Source organism: Rutilus rutilus (assembly GCF_951802725.1).
Source record: "Rutilus rutilus genome assembly, chromosome: 24".
NCBI classification, from domain to species: domain Eukaryota; kingdom Metazoa; phylum Chordata; class Actinopteri; order Cypriniformes; family Leuciscidae; genus Rutilus; species Rutilus rutilus.
This window is the reverse complement of record NC_140228.1, coordinates 5,653,624-5,672,527: the sequence shown is the minus strand read 5'-3', so window position 1 is coordinate 5,672,527 and position 18,904 is coordinate 5,653,624. Positions and strand designations below refer to the sequence as shown.

General features: G+C 36.4%; 2 protein-coding genes across 3 annotated transcripts; both read right to left on the bottom strand.

Moving 5' to 3' along the window:
- Window positions 1–249: 249 nt before the first annotated feature.
- On the bottom strand, window positions 250–5,647 carry ube2ib (ubiquitin-conjugating enzyme E2Ib). The gene is made up of 8 exons (XM_084399570.1): window positions 5,578–5,647; window positions 5,345–5,495; window positions 4,117–4,193; window positions 2,513–2,596; window positions 2,356–2,428; window positions 2,172–2,281; window positions 1,998–2,077; window positions 250–1,004 (listed from the first exon to the last, which is right to left on the bottom strand). The coding sequence occupies exons 3-8, from the start codon at window positions 4,180–4,182 to the stop codon at window positions 941–943; spliced, it is 477 nt and encodes a 158-aa protein (XP_084255696.1). The 5' UTR covers window positions 4,183–4,193; window positions 5,345–5,495; window positions 5,578–5,647; the 3' UTR covers window positions 250–940.
- A 2,534-nt stretch (window positions 5,648–8,181) lies between these two features.
- On the bottom strand, window positions 8,182–18,249 carry kctd5b (potassium channel tetramerization domain containing 5b). Of its 2 annotated transcripts, XM_084399563.1 has the most exons (7): window positions 17,801–18,249; window positions 15,188–15,296; window positions 15,008–15,099; window positions 13,009–13,104; window positions 12,769–12,879; window positions 10,880–11,005; window positions 8,182–9,639 (listed from the first exon to the last, which is right to left on the bottom strand). In XM_084399563.1, the coding sequence occupies exons 1-7, from the start codon at window positions 17,993–17,995 to the stop codon at window positions 9,610–9,612; spliced, it is 759 nt and encodes a 252-aa protein (XP_084255689.1). In that variant the 5' UTR covers window positions 17,996–18,249; the 3' UTR covers window positions 8,182–9,609. The 2 variants fall into 2 exon arrangements, with proteins under 2 accessions (XP_084255689.1, XP_084255690.1); XM_084399564.1 differs by lacking the exon at window positions 12,769–12,879 and having other exon boundaries at window positions 17,801–18,189.
- Window positions 18,250–18,904: the final 655 nt, after the last annotated feature.

The window sequence follows — 18,904 nt, the reverse complement described above, 5'->3', positions numbered from 1 at the left end:
AAAAAAAAATGCAATGTGTATGAAACTTCTGTGATGTTTCAAGTCAGTCAACAACTCTACATTCAGCATCACGCAGAACAATATCTTTGGCTATCAGGTCTCACCATCTTCTGTTTTTAGTAGCCATGAGCATCCACGTTTAAACCCCTGCATCCTGCTCCATCTAGCTGTTTTTGAACACAAGAACGCATCTACAAAACGCACGTCTGGTCAGGGCGCACACACACACACACACAGTCTACAGACGCATTATGTAGAAAGAGCTTTATTAAACAAACAGACACAATCAGTGTGAACACAGGACACATGTTCCCATCAAACAAACGAGAAACCATGTACAGCATGTTTAAGAGAATTGGACTCTGGTTCTGCTGCTCACAAGAGCAATTACTCTGGACTTTATTCAACGAATCAGCATAGAAAGATCTAAGACCACGTGGCTGGTCAAGTACAAACAGGCCCAATGGAGAGGAAACTGGTCCTAGATCAGCATTCTGAGGGGAAATGTCACCATGAGGCCATCTCCCACATATAAGACGCTATAAACCAACCAAAACCAGAGCAACACGCAACACACACACACACACACACACACTCGCTCGCATGTTTTCAAGAGGAAACAAAGCTTTACAAACATAATAAAATGACGAGTGCAAGTAAGCACACAGACAGACGCCAAATGAATAAGGAGCTAAAATCCCAACAGTCCATTCTGATCCGAGACAAAACCTGTGGATACTGAATTGGTGACTGCGATCTAAGGGAAAACGGAGAGCAAATGAAATTAAAAGGGGAAAAAAGGGAGGAATAAGAGTGTAAATTTTGTGGTGCAGGGGAAGGGTTTGATGGCACAGACATCATATTTTAAGTCCTTTTAGTCCCGGTGAGAGGATAGCACGAGTATTCACATAATCCCTCTTTCCATTCGCCTCTGTCTCGCTTACGACGGGGAGAATTTTTTGGCCTGTGCACGAACTCTCTTCTCGTACTCCACTCTATTCTGACTGTGAACAAAAACACACAAGAGGAATCAATGCAAGAAACATCTCACACACACTCGCTCTTCCAGAACCTAGCGAGTCAAGTGAGCTTTATTATCATTCTGCTACATGTAGAGACTTACACAGGAACGAAATAACATTCCTCACAGGACCACGATGTTACATATACATATATATATATAAAAACATAGCCTATATAGAAAAGAGGTATACTAACAAAACTAACTCATTGATCAGTGCAATGCCAACCTAGGCATCATAGGTTTGCTCTCAAAGTGAAGGCTGTTCCAAACACTATGCAGCACAATAATGCTACTGAATAAAGTTAACAGAAAAAAGTTCTATTTAAATAAAACTATGAAAGCCCATTTCCACCACATGATAAAAAAATACGCAATTATGACATAAAAAGTCTAAATTATGAGATACTAAGTCATAATTATGATATAAAATTGTCAGAATTTGACTCTCTCATAAATATTAGATAAAAAGTCCTAATTGTAAAAAAAAAAAAAAAAAAAAAAATGAAGAGTCATAACCACGCGATAGTCATAATTCTTCCTATGTCATAATTATGGTTTACCAGATGATATTTTTTATATTCACTTACGCAGTGGAAATGATTGTGAAATAAAAATTTAAATGAAATAAAAGTAAATTATGTGATAAAAGTATGTCATAATTTTCAAATAAGATGAAATGTTGAAATCTATACAAAAAGTTCATAAGAGATTTAAAAATGCATTATTATGATATATTATTTTAGGTCAAAATTGCGAATTGTCAATTCTGCCAATTGACAAAAAAAAATGTCATGTCATAATTAGCTATTGTATTAATTATGATTTAACAAGCATATTTTTCATATTCATTAAAGTGGTGAAAATGGTCCAGTTGTATATGGAAGCCTAATATTGGTATGTGCACTGACCACGAGCAGACGAGCAATGCAACCCTTCAGTGTGTACTGCACCTCTCTGCATGTGTGAAACATACCAGTATATAGTGTACGCCTCTGCCTGAGCTGGATCCTGTATGTTCGGTTCATTTAGGAGCTCCTGAATCCCTAACAGGATCTGAAGGAGGAACAAAAGAAAGAAGAGTTTTTAGAATTGAGAAAACAAAGCACTGGAATACTGTTGACCAGAGTGGATTATAGTTTTAGGTGACCTGTTTAATGGTGATGGCAGGTCTCCAGTCTTTATCCTCCTCCAGGATGGAAAGACACACTGTTCCTGACGGATACACATTCGGGTGGAAGAGCGGAGGCTCAAATTTACCTACAACAGAGAAGCAAGTGTTCGTGAGGTGTGGTTCAGGCAACAAGGACTGAATATGCTTGTGTAAAACTCACACTTTGGGGGTGATGAGGGGTAGTCATCTTTAAACAGCATCCTTAACTTAAACAGCCCTCCTTCCCATGGAGTCTAGGGAGAGATGGAGAGAATCTCACATGATGCTTCATAACTACAGCGGATTGACCGAACTAAAGCTTGAATGAACAGTCTTACCCCCTTCTTTCCTGGAATAGCACATTCCCAGTTCATGAGATTCATGGTGCCATCAGGGTTTTTCGTCGGCACAGCAACAAAGCCCTGGGAACATTTGGTCGGGACAAAATCATTAAGTGAGCACCCAAGGCATGGCCGTATCCGGCGATTAAGTCACCGGACCTCTGTATTTTTCCGAGGTGTATATAATCAATGTTGTGAAATAACTGCCTAATATAGGATTAACTCTACTTTAGTTCTGCAAGATTATCGCACAGCACAAGATCTTCTCATTGGTCTGTCGCCGCTCATCAATGTCAAAATATGTGAGATGACCAATCAAATCAAAGTAGGCGGGCTTTATGTTCACAGAAACGGTAAACGGTCATAAAGTGCAAGATAACATGCAAGTTATGCAACTAAACATCCCATATTTGACAGCTGTTTTAGGATAGAAATGTTAAACGACCGACAAAAATAATCAGGCAAACTAATAAACTTTTGTCTAATTTTGCCATTTTGAATTGAAAATAGGCCTATTTAATTAACGCAGCATTCCTGTAATGTGATGAATATAGTAACCGTCAATGTGAGAGGACGAGAAACATTAAAGCCGTTTTCATTAGGGATGCACGATATATCGGTATCGGACGATATATACAAATTTTTTATGTTATCGTTATCGGCCTGATAAGAAAATGTGTCCGATATATTAAAGCTGATAAATAATGTATTATTTCCTTCAGCTGAGACTCTTCAGATTCGCACTGTTCACCATGATGGCTTTAAATTGCTTGAAATATGATTGGAATCACTTCAAATAAGGAAAATACAGTTATGTGCTGTGATATCGGCTTCGTAAAAATTATAATGAGAACATTATAATTGTGTTTTGGGACATGACTTTTAATAGTGAAACTTTTGTTTTTGTAATCAGGCTCTCAAAAAGTAATTACAAATTTGGATTTAGATTTATCGGCCAATATATCGGTTATCGGCTTTCAAATGTAACGAATTATCGGTTATCGGTATCGGCCAAAATGTTCATATCGGTGCATCCCTAGTTTTCATTAGGTATAAGATTAATATTGAATGTGTACATATTGTGAATGAATTTAGTTAACTTATTTACCTAGTGTTCATAGACTTCAGTAAACTAACTTCTGTAAGAAAATTATTAATAAAACATATAGGCTAAATATCAGTTGACCCTATGTTTACTTTCATCACTGACAGACGAAAATGAAAAGACTATCATTTAAGGATAAGATAAGGAGATTGAGAGAAAGAAAGAGTGATGGAGATGAGGAGAGCAGGTATTGATAAATAATCTACCGCCCACTGACATGGTTTAAAGCTATTTCTTATCCATATTTTTGGCCTTCAAACGTCTTAAAAAGCACATATGTATATATGTGAATATATTTTCTCGAGGGTTCACCCCTCACTAGATCAAATTTTGGACCTCAGTGATTATAAACCCCTGACCAGAGGATGTGTTACAGGGTTTATTTAGTGGTATATAAAACTAGCAATTACTTGTAGGATTATAAATGTGCACAGTTTAAAACTGATGGTTGTGTAGAGATTGTAAGTGCATTTAAAAGAATATTAGTGTTACTCACGAATGGATGGTCTTTCCTCCATGCTTTGCGCTCTTGTGCAAGTCGACTCAGAGCAATGCCAGACATGACCACTGATCCTATGGAGAAACACACATTTATCTGAGTACGCGTTTAAGAGCCCATCATCCATCCATCCATCCATCAATTTAGCTATTTGTGGGAAGTCTATTTACATTGTGAAAAACTGGAATATTAAAAAAATAATAATAATTATTATTACCAAAACAAAAGTTTAGATGGCTAACATTTAAAGGGACAGTACAAGAAAAAAAAAAAAAAAAATGTATAGGCTACTTAGAAATTGGCCATCATATACACCTGCCTGTGACTGAGAGACACACATGAGAACCAATATAAAGATTTGTATCATTTTTTTAATTATTTTTTGCATGTGACATTAATTTTTCTATATGATTATGTCAAATAAATTGTATCCAGTTCTAAAAGATACACCATACATGTCGGTGTATTACCAATGTATAAAACCCGCTTAAACTAATTGGCTATAGTTTGCCATGAATCATTTTGCCAATATGGTAGCTTCGGGGTAAGATGTGCCAGTGGTTCAAATAATAGGGATTTTAGACTCTATATATAGCAAATGTAATTATGTTTAATTACATAAAAATATAAATTATTTATGTTTCCTAATGATTCAATTTAGCCCTTGACATGACATTTTACCCCAACACTTTCTAATCAAATCATCTTAAATTCACAGGATTAGACTAAAATGTATGTACAATTGATCTAAAAATTTGACATCATAATCAAGATGTTACGTCACACTACTATGTAATCAATCACACATCATAATGAAAACTGAGGTTATTAATCTCCTATTGCGTCGATATACCAGAGGGTAAAACTCCAGCTTATGATGTCATAATATTAAGTTTACAATCATGATAATGGCGTCATAATTCAGGATTTTAAGTGCTCATAATAGAAGTTCACTCTACACTATGATATAACAGGATTTTAACTCCACATTATGACACCATAATCAACGAAATGTTTTAACTTCACATTATGACAACATAAAATGTCAATAAATATGGAGTCCAGCGCTGGAACGCTGTTCATGAGCGCGCAGGACAAAGAAACTCGAGTTCCTTTGACGCGAGCGCGCGTTCACACAGCAACCGTACCAAACAAAACCGATGCGACCGTTTACTAGTTACCAAAACAGAATAATGTCTCTCCCGTGTGGACAGAACCGTCTTACCTTGTGAATCCCAGTGTTATTCGTCTTCTGGGCCCGTTCACTCGAACCGTGTTTGACTCGGTACCAAAGCTGTGAAGTTTCCCTCCCGAAAACACATTCGGTTCTGAGTGAAGCAGTCTAATCAGGACCAGCGGCACTACACGCAGATCGCCTGCAGGAAAATTCCGGATCAATTGAAATTACGCTAATGTTGTTCGTTTAAACGATCGAATTGTTGAAATATTTTAGCTTACGCGTATGGGCGCCGTGTGTTTGTTTGGAAATATGATACGTTGTCTTTTCCCTTGTGGAAACATTTAGAGCAGGCATTCCTATAGACGGCTACAATTTAAAGGGACAGTACCAGAATAAATCTATCTATCTATCTATCTATCTATCTATCTATCTATCTATCTATCTATCTATCTATCTATCTATCTATCTATCTATCTATCTATCTATCTATCTATCTATATATATATCTATCTATCTATCTATCTATCTATGATGCTTGTTACATTGTGTGAAATTGGAATAGTAAAACAAATTCACCAAAACAAAAACATCAGAGACAAAATCACAATTGGCCTACATTTTTTTGTTTGTTTATGATAGAGACTTGCTTAAAAAAAAAATGCAGAATACAGTTTGATGGCTGCAAAAAAAGAAAAGAAAAAAAGGCTTATAAATACTGGCATCATGTGGCAAGAAATTTATTTTTGAAGAAAAATAAAGAAAATTTTGAAGAAATTTTTTTTTAAATTGAGCGAATGACATGAAGTAGTTTTTCAGCTCATGTTTACAGAGGCGTAACAGTACAAGCATTTTGTGTTCTGCTGATATTAATGACTTTATATACGTCAGTGTCAGTGATGTGGAAAACCACACGTGAGTAGCCTACGTTTATCATACAATTGACTCTTGCTGTTCCCAATTCAGAGGCTGCATCCTTCGAGAGCCGATTGCGTCACCGCTGCGAGACGAAGGCTGTCCCAATACGAAGGCTCTTACAAATGCGTAATTCGTTTGAGAATGAAGAATACAACAGATAGATTCTTCGTAGCCTACCCCAGAATTCATTGCATGGCAGTGACTACAGGATTTTTTTTATTTTTTTTTGAGAGAGAGAGAGAGAGAGCGAGAGAGAAATTGTCTAATTACACTTTTAAACTTAAGTATTGGGGTTCAATTTACTCAAATAATCTACCAATACAAATGAAACAATTAAAAAAAAAACTTGAAAAAAGCAGTAGCCTTTGAATTGGGACCTTTTAACAGCCTATGATTGGGACACAGCCGCTTTCTCTTGTCATGGCAGTGCTGGTCACGTGTGTGCACAGATGGTGCAGCAGCGACTCCTGGATTAATCTCTCAGCATGAAAGGGGAATCTTAATATCCAAATAATGCAAATAATGCTCTATTTACGCATGTGGAAGCATTAGCATCTGAGCCGGAATTACACAATGTTTGAAATTATGCTGATGTAAATCAAATCATGACATGACCACGTCGTGACCCGTTTGACAGACATGAATGAGATAGGTAGAGTAGGGTAGTATTAATAGTAGGGTTTTTGATATTTTGAATTAGCGTTTGTTTTTTGCATTTTCCGTTTTCATTTTAATTTTAGTTAAAATGCTAGTTTTAAAAAAAAACACTAGTTTTTAATTTCCGTTTTAGTTTTTGCTAAGTAGCCGGTTCACGATAGGCCTACCATAAAAAACATCTTATGATAGGCTACTAAACCATCTGAAGTATCACGATACCATGCAGTATCGTGTTAATTCATTATTCAAATCTTCAAAATGAACCAAATTTTCATAAATACGTAACGTTAGATGTAAATGAAACCAGACAAGATTTTCCTCAAATACTTTATTAATGAGAATAAATAACTGGCTATCGCTTCCAATCAAATATTTCAGTGTAAACAAAATCCATCTTAGCACTGCCAAAGTAGCACAGACACAGCATAAAGTGACATTTAGATATTTACACTGACAGTTTAATGGTACTCAATTGCATAAATAGCCTAATGTTATGAGATTAAATAATGTTTTAAATAGGCAATAAAACTCGGAACATAGAAATGCCAACATGTTGGAAAAATGTTTAAATTGAAAACGAAAACCGTCAGTAGGTGGCAGCAAGTCTTAATGATTGAGTCACTGAATCATTTATCCAACCGATTCCTTAAAAATGTCTGATTCGTTCAGGAACGAAGCAATTGACTGTTTTTATGAATGGCTCAGGTCGATTTGTTCAAAAACATGGATTTATTCAGAAACAAAACAAACACCGCTGTGTTGAAACCATTCTGCTTTGTTTAGAACTATTTTCATTGGTGAAATCAATACTGACAATGTTGTATCTAAAAATTTCCTTTAAATTCACTGAACTATTGTATAAAATCAAGCACATTTGTAATTGTTGATAATGAAAACGGCACTCTTGCTCGAGTCATATTGCTGAATTATCATGTTATAGCCTAAATATAAAAAACAAGAATGCATACAGGAGCATTTTCTGCCCTCATATCTTGAAATGTTCAACTCTGACTGGAGGTCAATAAAACAAATAATTCACAATATTACGTAAAAAATAAATAAAATTGCGTTTGCATTGGCAGTATTTTTTAAGCTTTAGTATCGCGATATTACCGTAGTATCGGTATACCGTGCAACCCTATCAAGTTAAAAAATGAAAATGAGATTTAGTGTTTAGTTTTTATATTTGATTTCATTTCAGGATATATATTATTTTTAACCATTCTAGTTTTAACAACACCGTCCCTATCTTTAACACTATGATAATAGTGCTTTCTCCAAAGTAAGTAAGAAGCAGACAGACACATAACTATTTGTTAAAACTGCATTTATGTCTTAAAAGTGTGTGGATGTGTGTTGCATTCAGCTACTTGGATTATAGTGTCGTGAGATTTTGCAGTACAGGTATAGATTTGACTAGATTTGACTTTAGCATTTTCAAAAATGACATACAAATGCATCTATTGTTACCTTACAGGATATATAATAGTGTTTGTCCATATATCAAAAATGTGCAAGGTGTCATTTTAAAGGCTTTCCCGATCCCGTCTTTCCTCTTGGTTGACAGACAGAAAAGCTCTTTCCCTTTAAGGCCCAGCCATAAGGTCATAAGATGCACTAACACTTTTCTTAACAGCAAGGATGCATTTACTGATACCTCTGAAATATTGCCTGGATGATAACAATAATAGCAGTAGTGCAAAAGCAATAATGTTCAAAAGGAGTAAAAAAAAACTAAAACATTCCAGATACAGTTCAAAAGTTTGGGGTCAGTAAGATTTTCTTTTTAAAGAAAAGATTACTTTTATTCAGCAAGGATGCATTGAATTGGTCAAAAGTGTCAAAGATTTAGATTTCAAATAAGTGCTGTTCTTTTGCAACTTCATCAAAGAATCCTGATTAAAATGAATCACGGTATCAAATATGAAGAAGCACAACCTTTTTCAACATTGATAATAATAATAAATGTTTCTTGAGCAGCAAATCATCATATCAGAATGATTTCTGAAGGATCATGTGACACTGAAGACTGGAGTAATGATGCTGAAAAATAGAAAACAATTCTTTTAAATTGTAATAATATTTCACAATGGAACTGTTTTTAAATTAAGATTTGGTGAGAGACTTTTCAAAAAATATTTCAAAATCTTACAGACCCCAAACTTTTGAAATCTCACACTAGTGAATGTTACTCAGCACTAAAAATCTTGTGCTCAACCGTGGCGCTACTGCAAAATTAGTACCGATTTTTTAAATCACTAATTGTTAACTATTGGTTGTTTATCAAATGACAGTGGGGTCCAAAAGTCATTGATCATGTGACTCATACTGAAGCTCAGTGTGCTTTTGTAACATCTCATATCATGAAGGAGAACATGAGCATCAGATTTTGTTTGTGCACTTGTAACTAAAACTATTTGTTAATGCACAATTGAAACATCCTCACTATTGGACCCCACTGTACTATACAGAGTGATTGTGATAGTGACGGGTGGACAGTGATTCAGAGTGACGTCACCGTTTCCTTTTGATCCCTGAGATTTACAGTGGTCCAGTTCTTCAGATCAGAATCAGTCTGTGAATAATAAAGCATCCCAGCTTTTATTCCAGGCACCGTAAGTGGACGTGCTCTTCACGTGTTGCTCGCGTGCTTCAGTCTGTCGGTGCGCGTGAAGAGAACAAGCGCATGGAATGTTCTAGAAAGAGCTGATGTGTCTCAGAACGCGGGATCTAGATGATCATATTCTAGAACCGCGCTCCTGTAGAATCTGAGGGAAAACAGCAGAGGATTTACATGATACAACAAAAGATTACTAATCTGCACTGAGCTACTGTCAATAATACTCTGCAACACAACGGCTCTGTTCGGAATAACCCAATACTTTATTTCTGAACAATTACAGTGTACACTATAAACTGTTCAAAAAGATTTTTTCTGCTCATCAAGGCTGCATTTATTTGATCAAAAATGCAGTAAAATCAGTAATATTGTGAAATATTATTACCATTTAAAATAACTGTTTTCTATTGTGATATATTGTAAAATGTAATTCATTCCTGTGATCAAAGCTGAATTTTCAGCATCATTACTCCAGTCTTCAGTGTCACATGATCCTTCAGAAATCATTCTAATATGATGATTTGCTGGTCTAAAAACATTTCTGATTATTATTATTATTATTATTATAAAACAGTTGTTCTGCTTAATATTTGTTGTGGAAACTGTGATGCATTCTTTTAGGATTCTTTGATGAATCGAAAAATAATCTTTTGTAATATTATTTAAATGTCTTTACTGTCACTTTTGAACAATTGTACATGTCTTTGCTAAATAAAACTATTAAAAGTCTTGCTGACCCCAAACCTTTGAATGGTAGTGTACATAAGTATTCATTTTCTGTATGCATAGAATACAAAGATAACCTACAGGTACTATAGTTGTATAAGCATACCAAAAATAGGATCCGTTTAGTACATTATTACTTTGGACTCTTTCTTAAAATATTACTCTTATAATCTATGAAGTATATACTATGTATAGTGTGCATAGTATGCCCATATTCAGAATGCATGGGATACCTGGATGATGTACTACATTATACTGCTTGATTATATTGTATCCCACAATGCAGCATGATTGACATGATTTCTGATTTCATTCTTTAAACGAACCAGACGCATTATGAGTTCGTTTTTAACTTTTATACACAAAATGATGAATTATAATAAAAAAATACTTGAAATAGAAATACAAAATTATTTCTAAAATGATGCTATATGCAATTTATGCAACATATATCACTTCATAAATGTAAAAAAAAATGTAAAAAAAAAAAAAATGACAGAATTCAACAAACATGAGGACATGTGACCAACGTAATTAGGCCATCATAACAGCAACATACTGTTTCACGTACTATTTTTAGGCGGTATTCAGTGTATACTGTGTAAAATAGAGCGGTACTGCTAGTAATCCAGTTGTTACACATGCCGAACACACATGCTTACCTTGGCTTTCTCACTGGGCTGGGAGCTGCTGCTATATGATTGGTTGTGCAGTTCCTTAGAAACAACACACAAGAACTCCGCCTGATCTTCACTACCGTAGTTATAGGAGGAGCCGATACTCACCACCTACATAAAACATGAACGAGAGACAGAAACGAAGAGAAACACGAAGAGATGAGCAACTGTTCTCATTGAGCGACTATAAACGATTAAAGAAACAGTACACCCAAAAATGCGAATTATGTCATGAGTCACTGAAAACATAACTCGCAAATCAAATTTTTGAGACTTGCTTATATTCAAAAGCAGGTTTGACATTAGTGACAATTTGGTGTCACTAACATCTTAACACAATTGTGATTCAAGAGCTATTTTTTTGGTTGTAATTTAATTGTGATTTCCACTTATATCACACTTTTATGATGCTTTTTTTGGAGTTTGACAACATCCGTTCCCATTCACTTTCACTGCACAGTGTGAATGTTGCGCACAATATTTAGATATAAAGTGCAGGTTTGGAACAGCATGAGGGTGAGAAAATAATGACAGAATTGACATTTTTGGATGAATAATCAGTTTAAGGCAAGACATTACATGCAAATTTTGTTTTGTTTTTTTCATGCACTGGTCAATTTTGAGAGTTGTTTCAGACTAGTGGAAAGAAAACATCCAAAATACACTTTTAAATGTTTATTTTAGTGCACTTTATCTATTTGCATCTATAGAAATCAATTACATTTCATCTTTTTTAAAAGCCGTTTCTCAAAATGAGTCAGAGGGGTTCGTTTCATATATCATTTGACTGATTTAATACAACATTTTAGTCCTAAAAACATGGTGAAAATGTATTTTGTTCTGACTGTTGACAGTATTTCTTGATTTATGGAATGATAATCAAATCAAATGAAATTCCAATCAAAATGAAACAAGAATTCTAAACCTGGCTTAATCCAATGTTCAGATATCTGTTCTGGAAATGTATGCAAATAGACAATTTGCATATTTATACATTATTTGTTACATTTTTACCCTATTCACCAGGGGAGTCTTGCCTTAAAAGGTTTGTTCACCCAAAAATTCAACTATCCCATAATTTACTCACTCTCAAGCCATAGGTGTACATGACTTTCTTCTTTCAGCCGAGCACAATCTGAGCTATATAAAAAAATAGCCTGGCTCTTCCAAGCTTTATAATGGGAGTGAATGGTACCACAGATTTTGAAGCCCAAAAAAGCACATCCATCCATCATAAAAGTAATCCATATGACTCCAGTGGGTTAATAAAGGCCTTCTGAAACGAAGCGATGCATTTTCGTAAGAATATTATCTATATTTATAAATGTATAAACTATATATCACTGGCTTCCGGTAACGGCCGTACGCGAGTCTAGTTCTGGCAGAAGAGTGACCTCTGACCTTTCACCGGATGCCAGTGATTATGTTTTATAAAGTTATAAATATGGATATTTTCTTACAAAAACGCATCACTTCTACAATTACTATTCAATCCCATTACAAAGCTTGGAGGAGCCAGGATATTTTTTTTAATATAACTTTTGTGTTTGGCTGAAAGAAGAAAGTCATGAACACCTGGGATGGCTTGAGGGTGAGTAAATTATGGGATAATTTTCATTTCTGGGTGAACTAACCCTTTAAATTAAAATATAACATGGTGCACTTAAATAGTCAACATGCTCGGGAATGCATCAGAATGCAGAGATTCACCGTTGTTAAAAGCATGCTAACACTTATAAACATGCAGATTGAAAGCACGACATCCATGCAAGTCACATGCCGGACAACCACATTCACTGTGTCCACTGCAATGAAAACCAAAACTGCGAGGGCATGCAGTGGTTAGTGGGAGGACAGGGGATTGTTGGACACACCTCTCCACTGTGGGCGGGGTGAGTTTGGCTTGACTCCTCCCCCTTCACCTCCCGAGACACAATCAGGAAAAACTCTGACTTCTGGGCCCGCCCATAACCTACACTGACAAGCTGCAACAACCAATCAGAGCGTAAGGCAGGGCCTGCATCACACACCGCAGGTCAGCTGAACCGGCGGGAGCGATTCTGATTGTTGTGGAGCTGGAATGATCAGATGAACTGATGCCGGGTTTGATTTACCTGCTCAAACTTCCATCCGTCTGACATGGTTGAGACCATCTGTGTCAGTTCTTCCTCTTGACACTGCAGAACTCTGTAAACATGCTTGACTGGCGTCTGAAGACAGAGACAAGGGTGGTAAAACATCTGTCCTTCATTTACATGCTACATGTATATAACAAAAATGTCATTTAAATGTAAATTCATTTCATTTAAAGGGGACCCATTATGCAAAATGCACTTTAATATGTTGAACATAAATGTGTGTCTGCAGTGTGTGTACACAACCACCATATAATGGTAAAAATCCATGCATTCTTTTTTTTTAATCCCCATAAAGCATAAGCCGTGTCTCAGAATAAGCTGTTTGCAGTTTCTATGAAAAGTGACGTCACATACGGTAAGCTTAGGCCCCGCCCATGACTGCTGATGGACTGTCTTATTAGCATAGACCCGCCCCCTCAGTGAGCTGGACACAGTCCGCCATGTTTATCTCCTCGCCAAGTAAGAAATTCGTATTAAAGCTACTAAAGTTATTCAGTCAAGTGCAGGGAGTGATTTTCTGTTTTTCTTTTGTTGTTTGATTCATATAACAGCATATATAGCAGTAGGCACTGTATATTACGCTGCTTTTTACTTTAATACACAGATCTAATGTACACATGCGATTTTTCTACTTGCTGTTTACGTTCACAGACATAACCGACTGTGTTTATGTGATCTCTGTGTGTTTATAACATAACCTTCTGTGTATTTTACAGTTTAAGCGCAATAAGATGTGAAAGAGAAGAGTTTAATACAGACGGGACGCTCTGTCTGAAATCCAGCTTTCTGTTCTCGTGCTTCGGATGTGTGCGCTCAGAAAACCATATATCAGAAGTTTAGACTGATATGGCTTTAAAGGGGTGGTTGATTATCATTTCACTTTTCTAACTTCAGTTAGTGTGTAATGTTGCTGTTTGAGCATAAACCACATCTGCAAAGTTACAGAGCAAAGGGAGATATTTGCTTTTAAAGAAATAGCTTTTTAAGGACTACAACAAACGGCTGGTAGAGACTACACGACATTCCTCCCGGGTTAGTGACATCACCAACCCTAGAATTTACATAAACCCCGCCCCCGGAACACGATTTATAGATTATCAAGACTATGAATATGCTAATCAACGACTAGAAGATAACTTCAAGTAAGCGACATAAATTCATTAACTAACCATTCAGAAATGTTGTCTACATGTTGTCACTTCTTCTTGAGTCTCTCCATCATTGCGGTTTGAACATAAAAGTCTAAAAGTTTTTGATATTTTCAGTGCATATCTGTGTGAGGTAATTGAAGCTGCTAAGAACGAGCTGTTGTAGCTCCGCCCTCTGTGCCGGGAGCAGCAGCTCATTTGCATTTAAAGGGACTCACCCTCAAAAAGGGACAACTTTAACATGCTACATAAAAATATCTGTGGGGTGTTTTGAGCTAAAACTACACACACTCTGGGGACATCACAGACTTATTTTACATCTTGTGAAAAGGGCATTATACCACCCCTTTAAAACGCATGCAGATAATAAACTTTCATGATGATGAAGAACTGTAATGTCATGTGAGCGTGACTGCGATAGAGATGATAATCAAACCCAAACAGATGTTTTACTTTTTGCCAGAGTATCAGAGCGAGGCACGAGCTGTAAAGGCTCCGCCCTCTTCTGGATGGGGAGCAGCAGCTCATTTGCATTTAAAGACACATGCACGAAAACAGCATGTTTTTCCTTCCACTCAAAAATACTAAACAACATGGTGTAATAAATGATCTGTGGGGCATTTTGGGCTGAAACTTCACGGACACATTCTGGGGACACCTGAGACTTACATTACATCTTGTAAAAAGGAGCATAATAGGTCCACTTTAAATGTATGCCTGAAGGCACATATAGATTTGCATACTGCCAGAATGAAATTTCACAACCTTATAATGAAACTTTTTATAGCCTAATTTATAGTGAATGGTGTGTTTTCCTGCTCCCTTACGTGTATCGTCTTAGCATCTCTTTCACTGATATTTTCTTTGATGAGTTTAATTAATGACGTGATGTTGTAGAACTCCGCCTCTTCAAGAGCTCCTGAGATACACATGCAAACCCAATTAAAGTTACAGAGCAACAATCACAGTCTCGATCATGTCAGTTTGACGGTGCATGTTTGTCGTACCTTCCTCTGTCAGGTTCTTGTTGAGGACCAGCTTTCCATGTCTCAGGTAATTCAGTACGGGCCCGAAATACATGGGATCCCTGTCAATCAAATATGCCCCTGTCTCATCCTACAGTATAAATGAAAGGACAGAGAAAGAAACCTCAGCAACCAAATTGCGACGACCTGCAAACACCCTAACTGCATAGCAACGCCCTAGAAACCATCCATAACACCCTAGCAACCACATAGCAATGTGCTAAAACCCTCTGAAAACAGTAAAAAAAAATATATAAAAAAATAGTACCACCTTAGTAACCACATGCCTGAGAGTTTTGACAACGGAAAATGTGAAAATCAAGTTATCATTATTATTACAAAACAGCATGTTTTTACTTTACTTAGTGTGCAACCAGGGAACACCAAGAGAAGAGATCCATTAGAGGAAAGTGAGTTTAAACATTAATGAGTTGTGCGCGTGTGCGTGTGGGACTCGGCATCTGTTTTTAATGGCATGCAGGCCACATTCATAAAAAAATAAACGTTATGTGACACACACACACACACGCGCACAATATTCTGTTCAAGCTTCAACCAGGACACTTCCAGATGCGAAATGGACCTGGTGTGTGAGGCTGAAATCAGCCTTTTATCAAATCTGGGGCACAAACAGCGTGGAGTGATTTCCCAGAGCCTTAGAGACTCCTGCTCTTTACAGGGTTAAAACCCCTAGAGAGCAGGATTATTCTGGATTAGGGTTATTTTGAGATTACCGTCTGAGATTTGAGAGATGAGAGGAGGTAAGACAGCAGGAGCAGCGAGAACCCAAAAGAATGTGACACACGCTGCTGTTCAAATGGCAAAAAAAGTATTTAATTTATTACAGTGAAATTATATAATTTAATTTAAGTGTGCACTTCAACTACTCGTTATATGATGCGATTTAAAGAGGAAGCGTGTAATGTTTGTTGCCACCAAATAAAATGCAAAAATGGTTTCAAACATGTTTCCCGAACACTTGAAGGCAGCAAGTGCCCCGAACAAACATGTAGCTCCGCCCCCAAACTCACGCAATTGGTTGAGACGACAAACAGCAATGTTTTGACACCGTCTGTGCTGCTTACACTTTTTCCAAAGAATCAAACTAGAAATGGTTTACTTATAATTATTTCTGCAAATTATGAGATAATTACTAGGAGAAAACATTTTAACATTACAGTTTCAAAACCACTTAAGCATTAATGATAAATTCAAATATTAGGCAGTAATATTTAATAATAATCTTGTAGACTGAAGACAATTATTTCTTTATTTTTCTATATCTTTATTTTTCTCCATGTCACAATAATGCTATTTCAGTTTTCAAATGTTGTCATTTATATATATATATATATATATATTGATACAGTTTATCAGTTTTCCGATTTTATAAATTTATAAATATAAATAAAAGTGGTTGGATAAAATGCAAAAAGTTCTTTTTTAGTTCTTAAAAACTGCAGTCTGATCGATTCAATCATATTAAATAATAATAGGCTACACATTTTTACTCTGTAATGCACCTTTTTTATATTTAGGTTATCAGAAAAAAATATTTTTGAAAACAGATTCTAATATTTTTACAATATTAGCCTACACTTAACAACCTCCTGCTTGCATCAAACACTGATCATTGCCTGACCCATAACCTTCGACCCTGATCTCGGACACAGCTCAGGTGTCATAAGCGGGATTGTGTCCAGATTACAGAGCAAAACTGGGGCAGATGTGCTGATGATGTCATCGGCATGGCCACCCCAGGACGCCACAATCTGCCTGCACGTCTTCCCATGAACACTCGTGGAGAAGAACAGTAGAGAGCTTGTTCTGGGACTGGGAGAGGAGGGGTGGGGCGGACGGTAAAAGTGTGTTTGTTCGAGTCCATCCGACAGGAAAACAACTCTAGACAAAAACAGCCATCTGGACAACCCCCCCAAAATTACCATAGAAACAATACAAATAACTCCATGCAACAATATAAGTGATTATGAACTGAAGAAGTGAAATAACAGCTAGAGATAGCTTCATACTGATGACCCATTTTAAAGCATCTCCTCCAAACTGAGCAGAAATAGATCTTTTGTCTTGTGAATAATTAAAAAACTGAACAAAAACAGGTTTATGCATGCTTAATGCCAAATGATAAGTGTTTTTTATTTTATTTTTTTAACATAGATAGGCTACATTCATTTCTGTACAGCTGTCAGTTTTGGTTTTGTTTACATTACAGCTTTTTAAAACTGTTTAGATGTTTGTTTATACATTATCTGTAGATGCACTTTTACATAAGGTTACCATAATACAATATCTTATTTAATAACGGTCCTGTGTGTGAATAACTATAATATTTATAATTCAGCTATATCAAATTACATAATTACTAGTCAAAATGCATTGTCAGTATAACGGTATTACGTGATAAAGAGGCTTTGCTTGAGTATCATTTTACAGACTTCTGCACTCTCTAACCTACTTTTCCCACCCATTCTTTATAAATAACTTATACATGAACTAAATAAATAAATGGTCTGTTTTAGATGGCAAGTTATTTATCTCAGTTGAACTGGCTAAATGAAACAAATCAAACTGTATTACCTTATCCGAGTCGAGGTCTGGCTCTGCTTGGCACAGTCGGAACAGGAATGATTTGGGGTCCCGGCAGAGAGTCTGTCTGGTGGACAGAAAATACGTGCCGCCGACGTTCAAACGGACCCACTTGGAGGATCTGTGGTTGAAGGTCTGAGCCGGTCGACAGTCGTGGCCGCTGATCTCGCCGTGACTCTCGGCCATCCTGAGCTCGGTGTTCCGCTGAAGTGCGTAACGGTGACCGCGCGCCTCTCCAATATAACCAAGTTAACCCAACAGACGCGCGAAAAGAGCGCACGCACTGACGGCGCGAGAAACACCCCTCAGTTTTGTTTTTGAGCGCGAGACAGAGAAAAGACATGGGCTGTGTTCTTTATTCCGATATCTAACTCCACTGTATAGTCAGTGTATCGCGACTGAATTTCTAGTGATTCGAAAAGGAATCATTCGTTTGAACCGATACTTTTATGTGATTCGATCGAACCGCTAAGCAAAGCGTTTGGGGATCACTCATCTGTAAAGAGGCTTTACCAGTGAAACTGCTTGACGGGGGACAATATTAATAATTATAGTACTGGGAATAATGAATGTGATCATCAACATTATTAAAATATTAAATAATGTTGTTTTGCAATATTAACATTATTAATAGCGTTAGAAATGTTACAACAATAAACATTTATAACCAATTTAGAATTGTCAATTAATAATTTGAGTCCTAATTTGAATAATAATTTGAATAATAACTTGTAAAAAAAAAAAAAAAAAAAAGGATAAACAGCGATTTTAGAACAAAATAAATGTAATATGAAGCGATGAGAATTCGTGAATAAGATGAAATTAATCGTCCGAAGTCTCAGATAGACAGAACCGGATTTCTCAACACTATTCGAAAACTATATCCGGATGTGAACGAGTTTAAATTAGATCGTGTCTGTGTTTTAATGCCAGTCACACTTTAGTTTAGGGTCCAATAAATGGCGCCTGCAATACTTCTTTATAGGTCATCACATGATGCGTGCGATGCCAAAAAATGCCCACTAGGTTGAGAGACTAAAAGCCCATTTATTTTAGACTTAAGGGCTGCACGAACAACTGTGAGAATGCATGAGT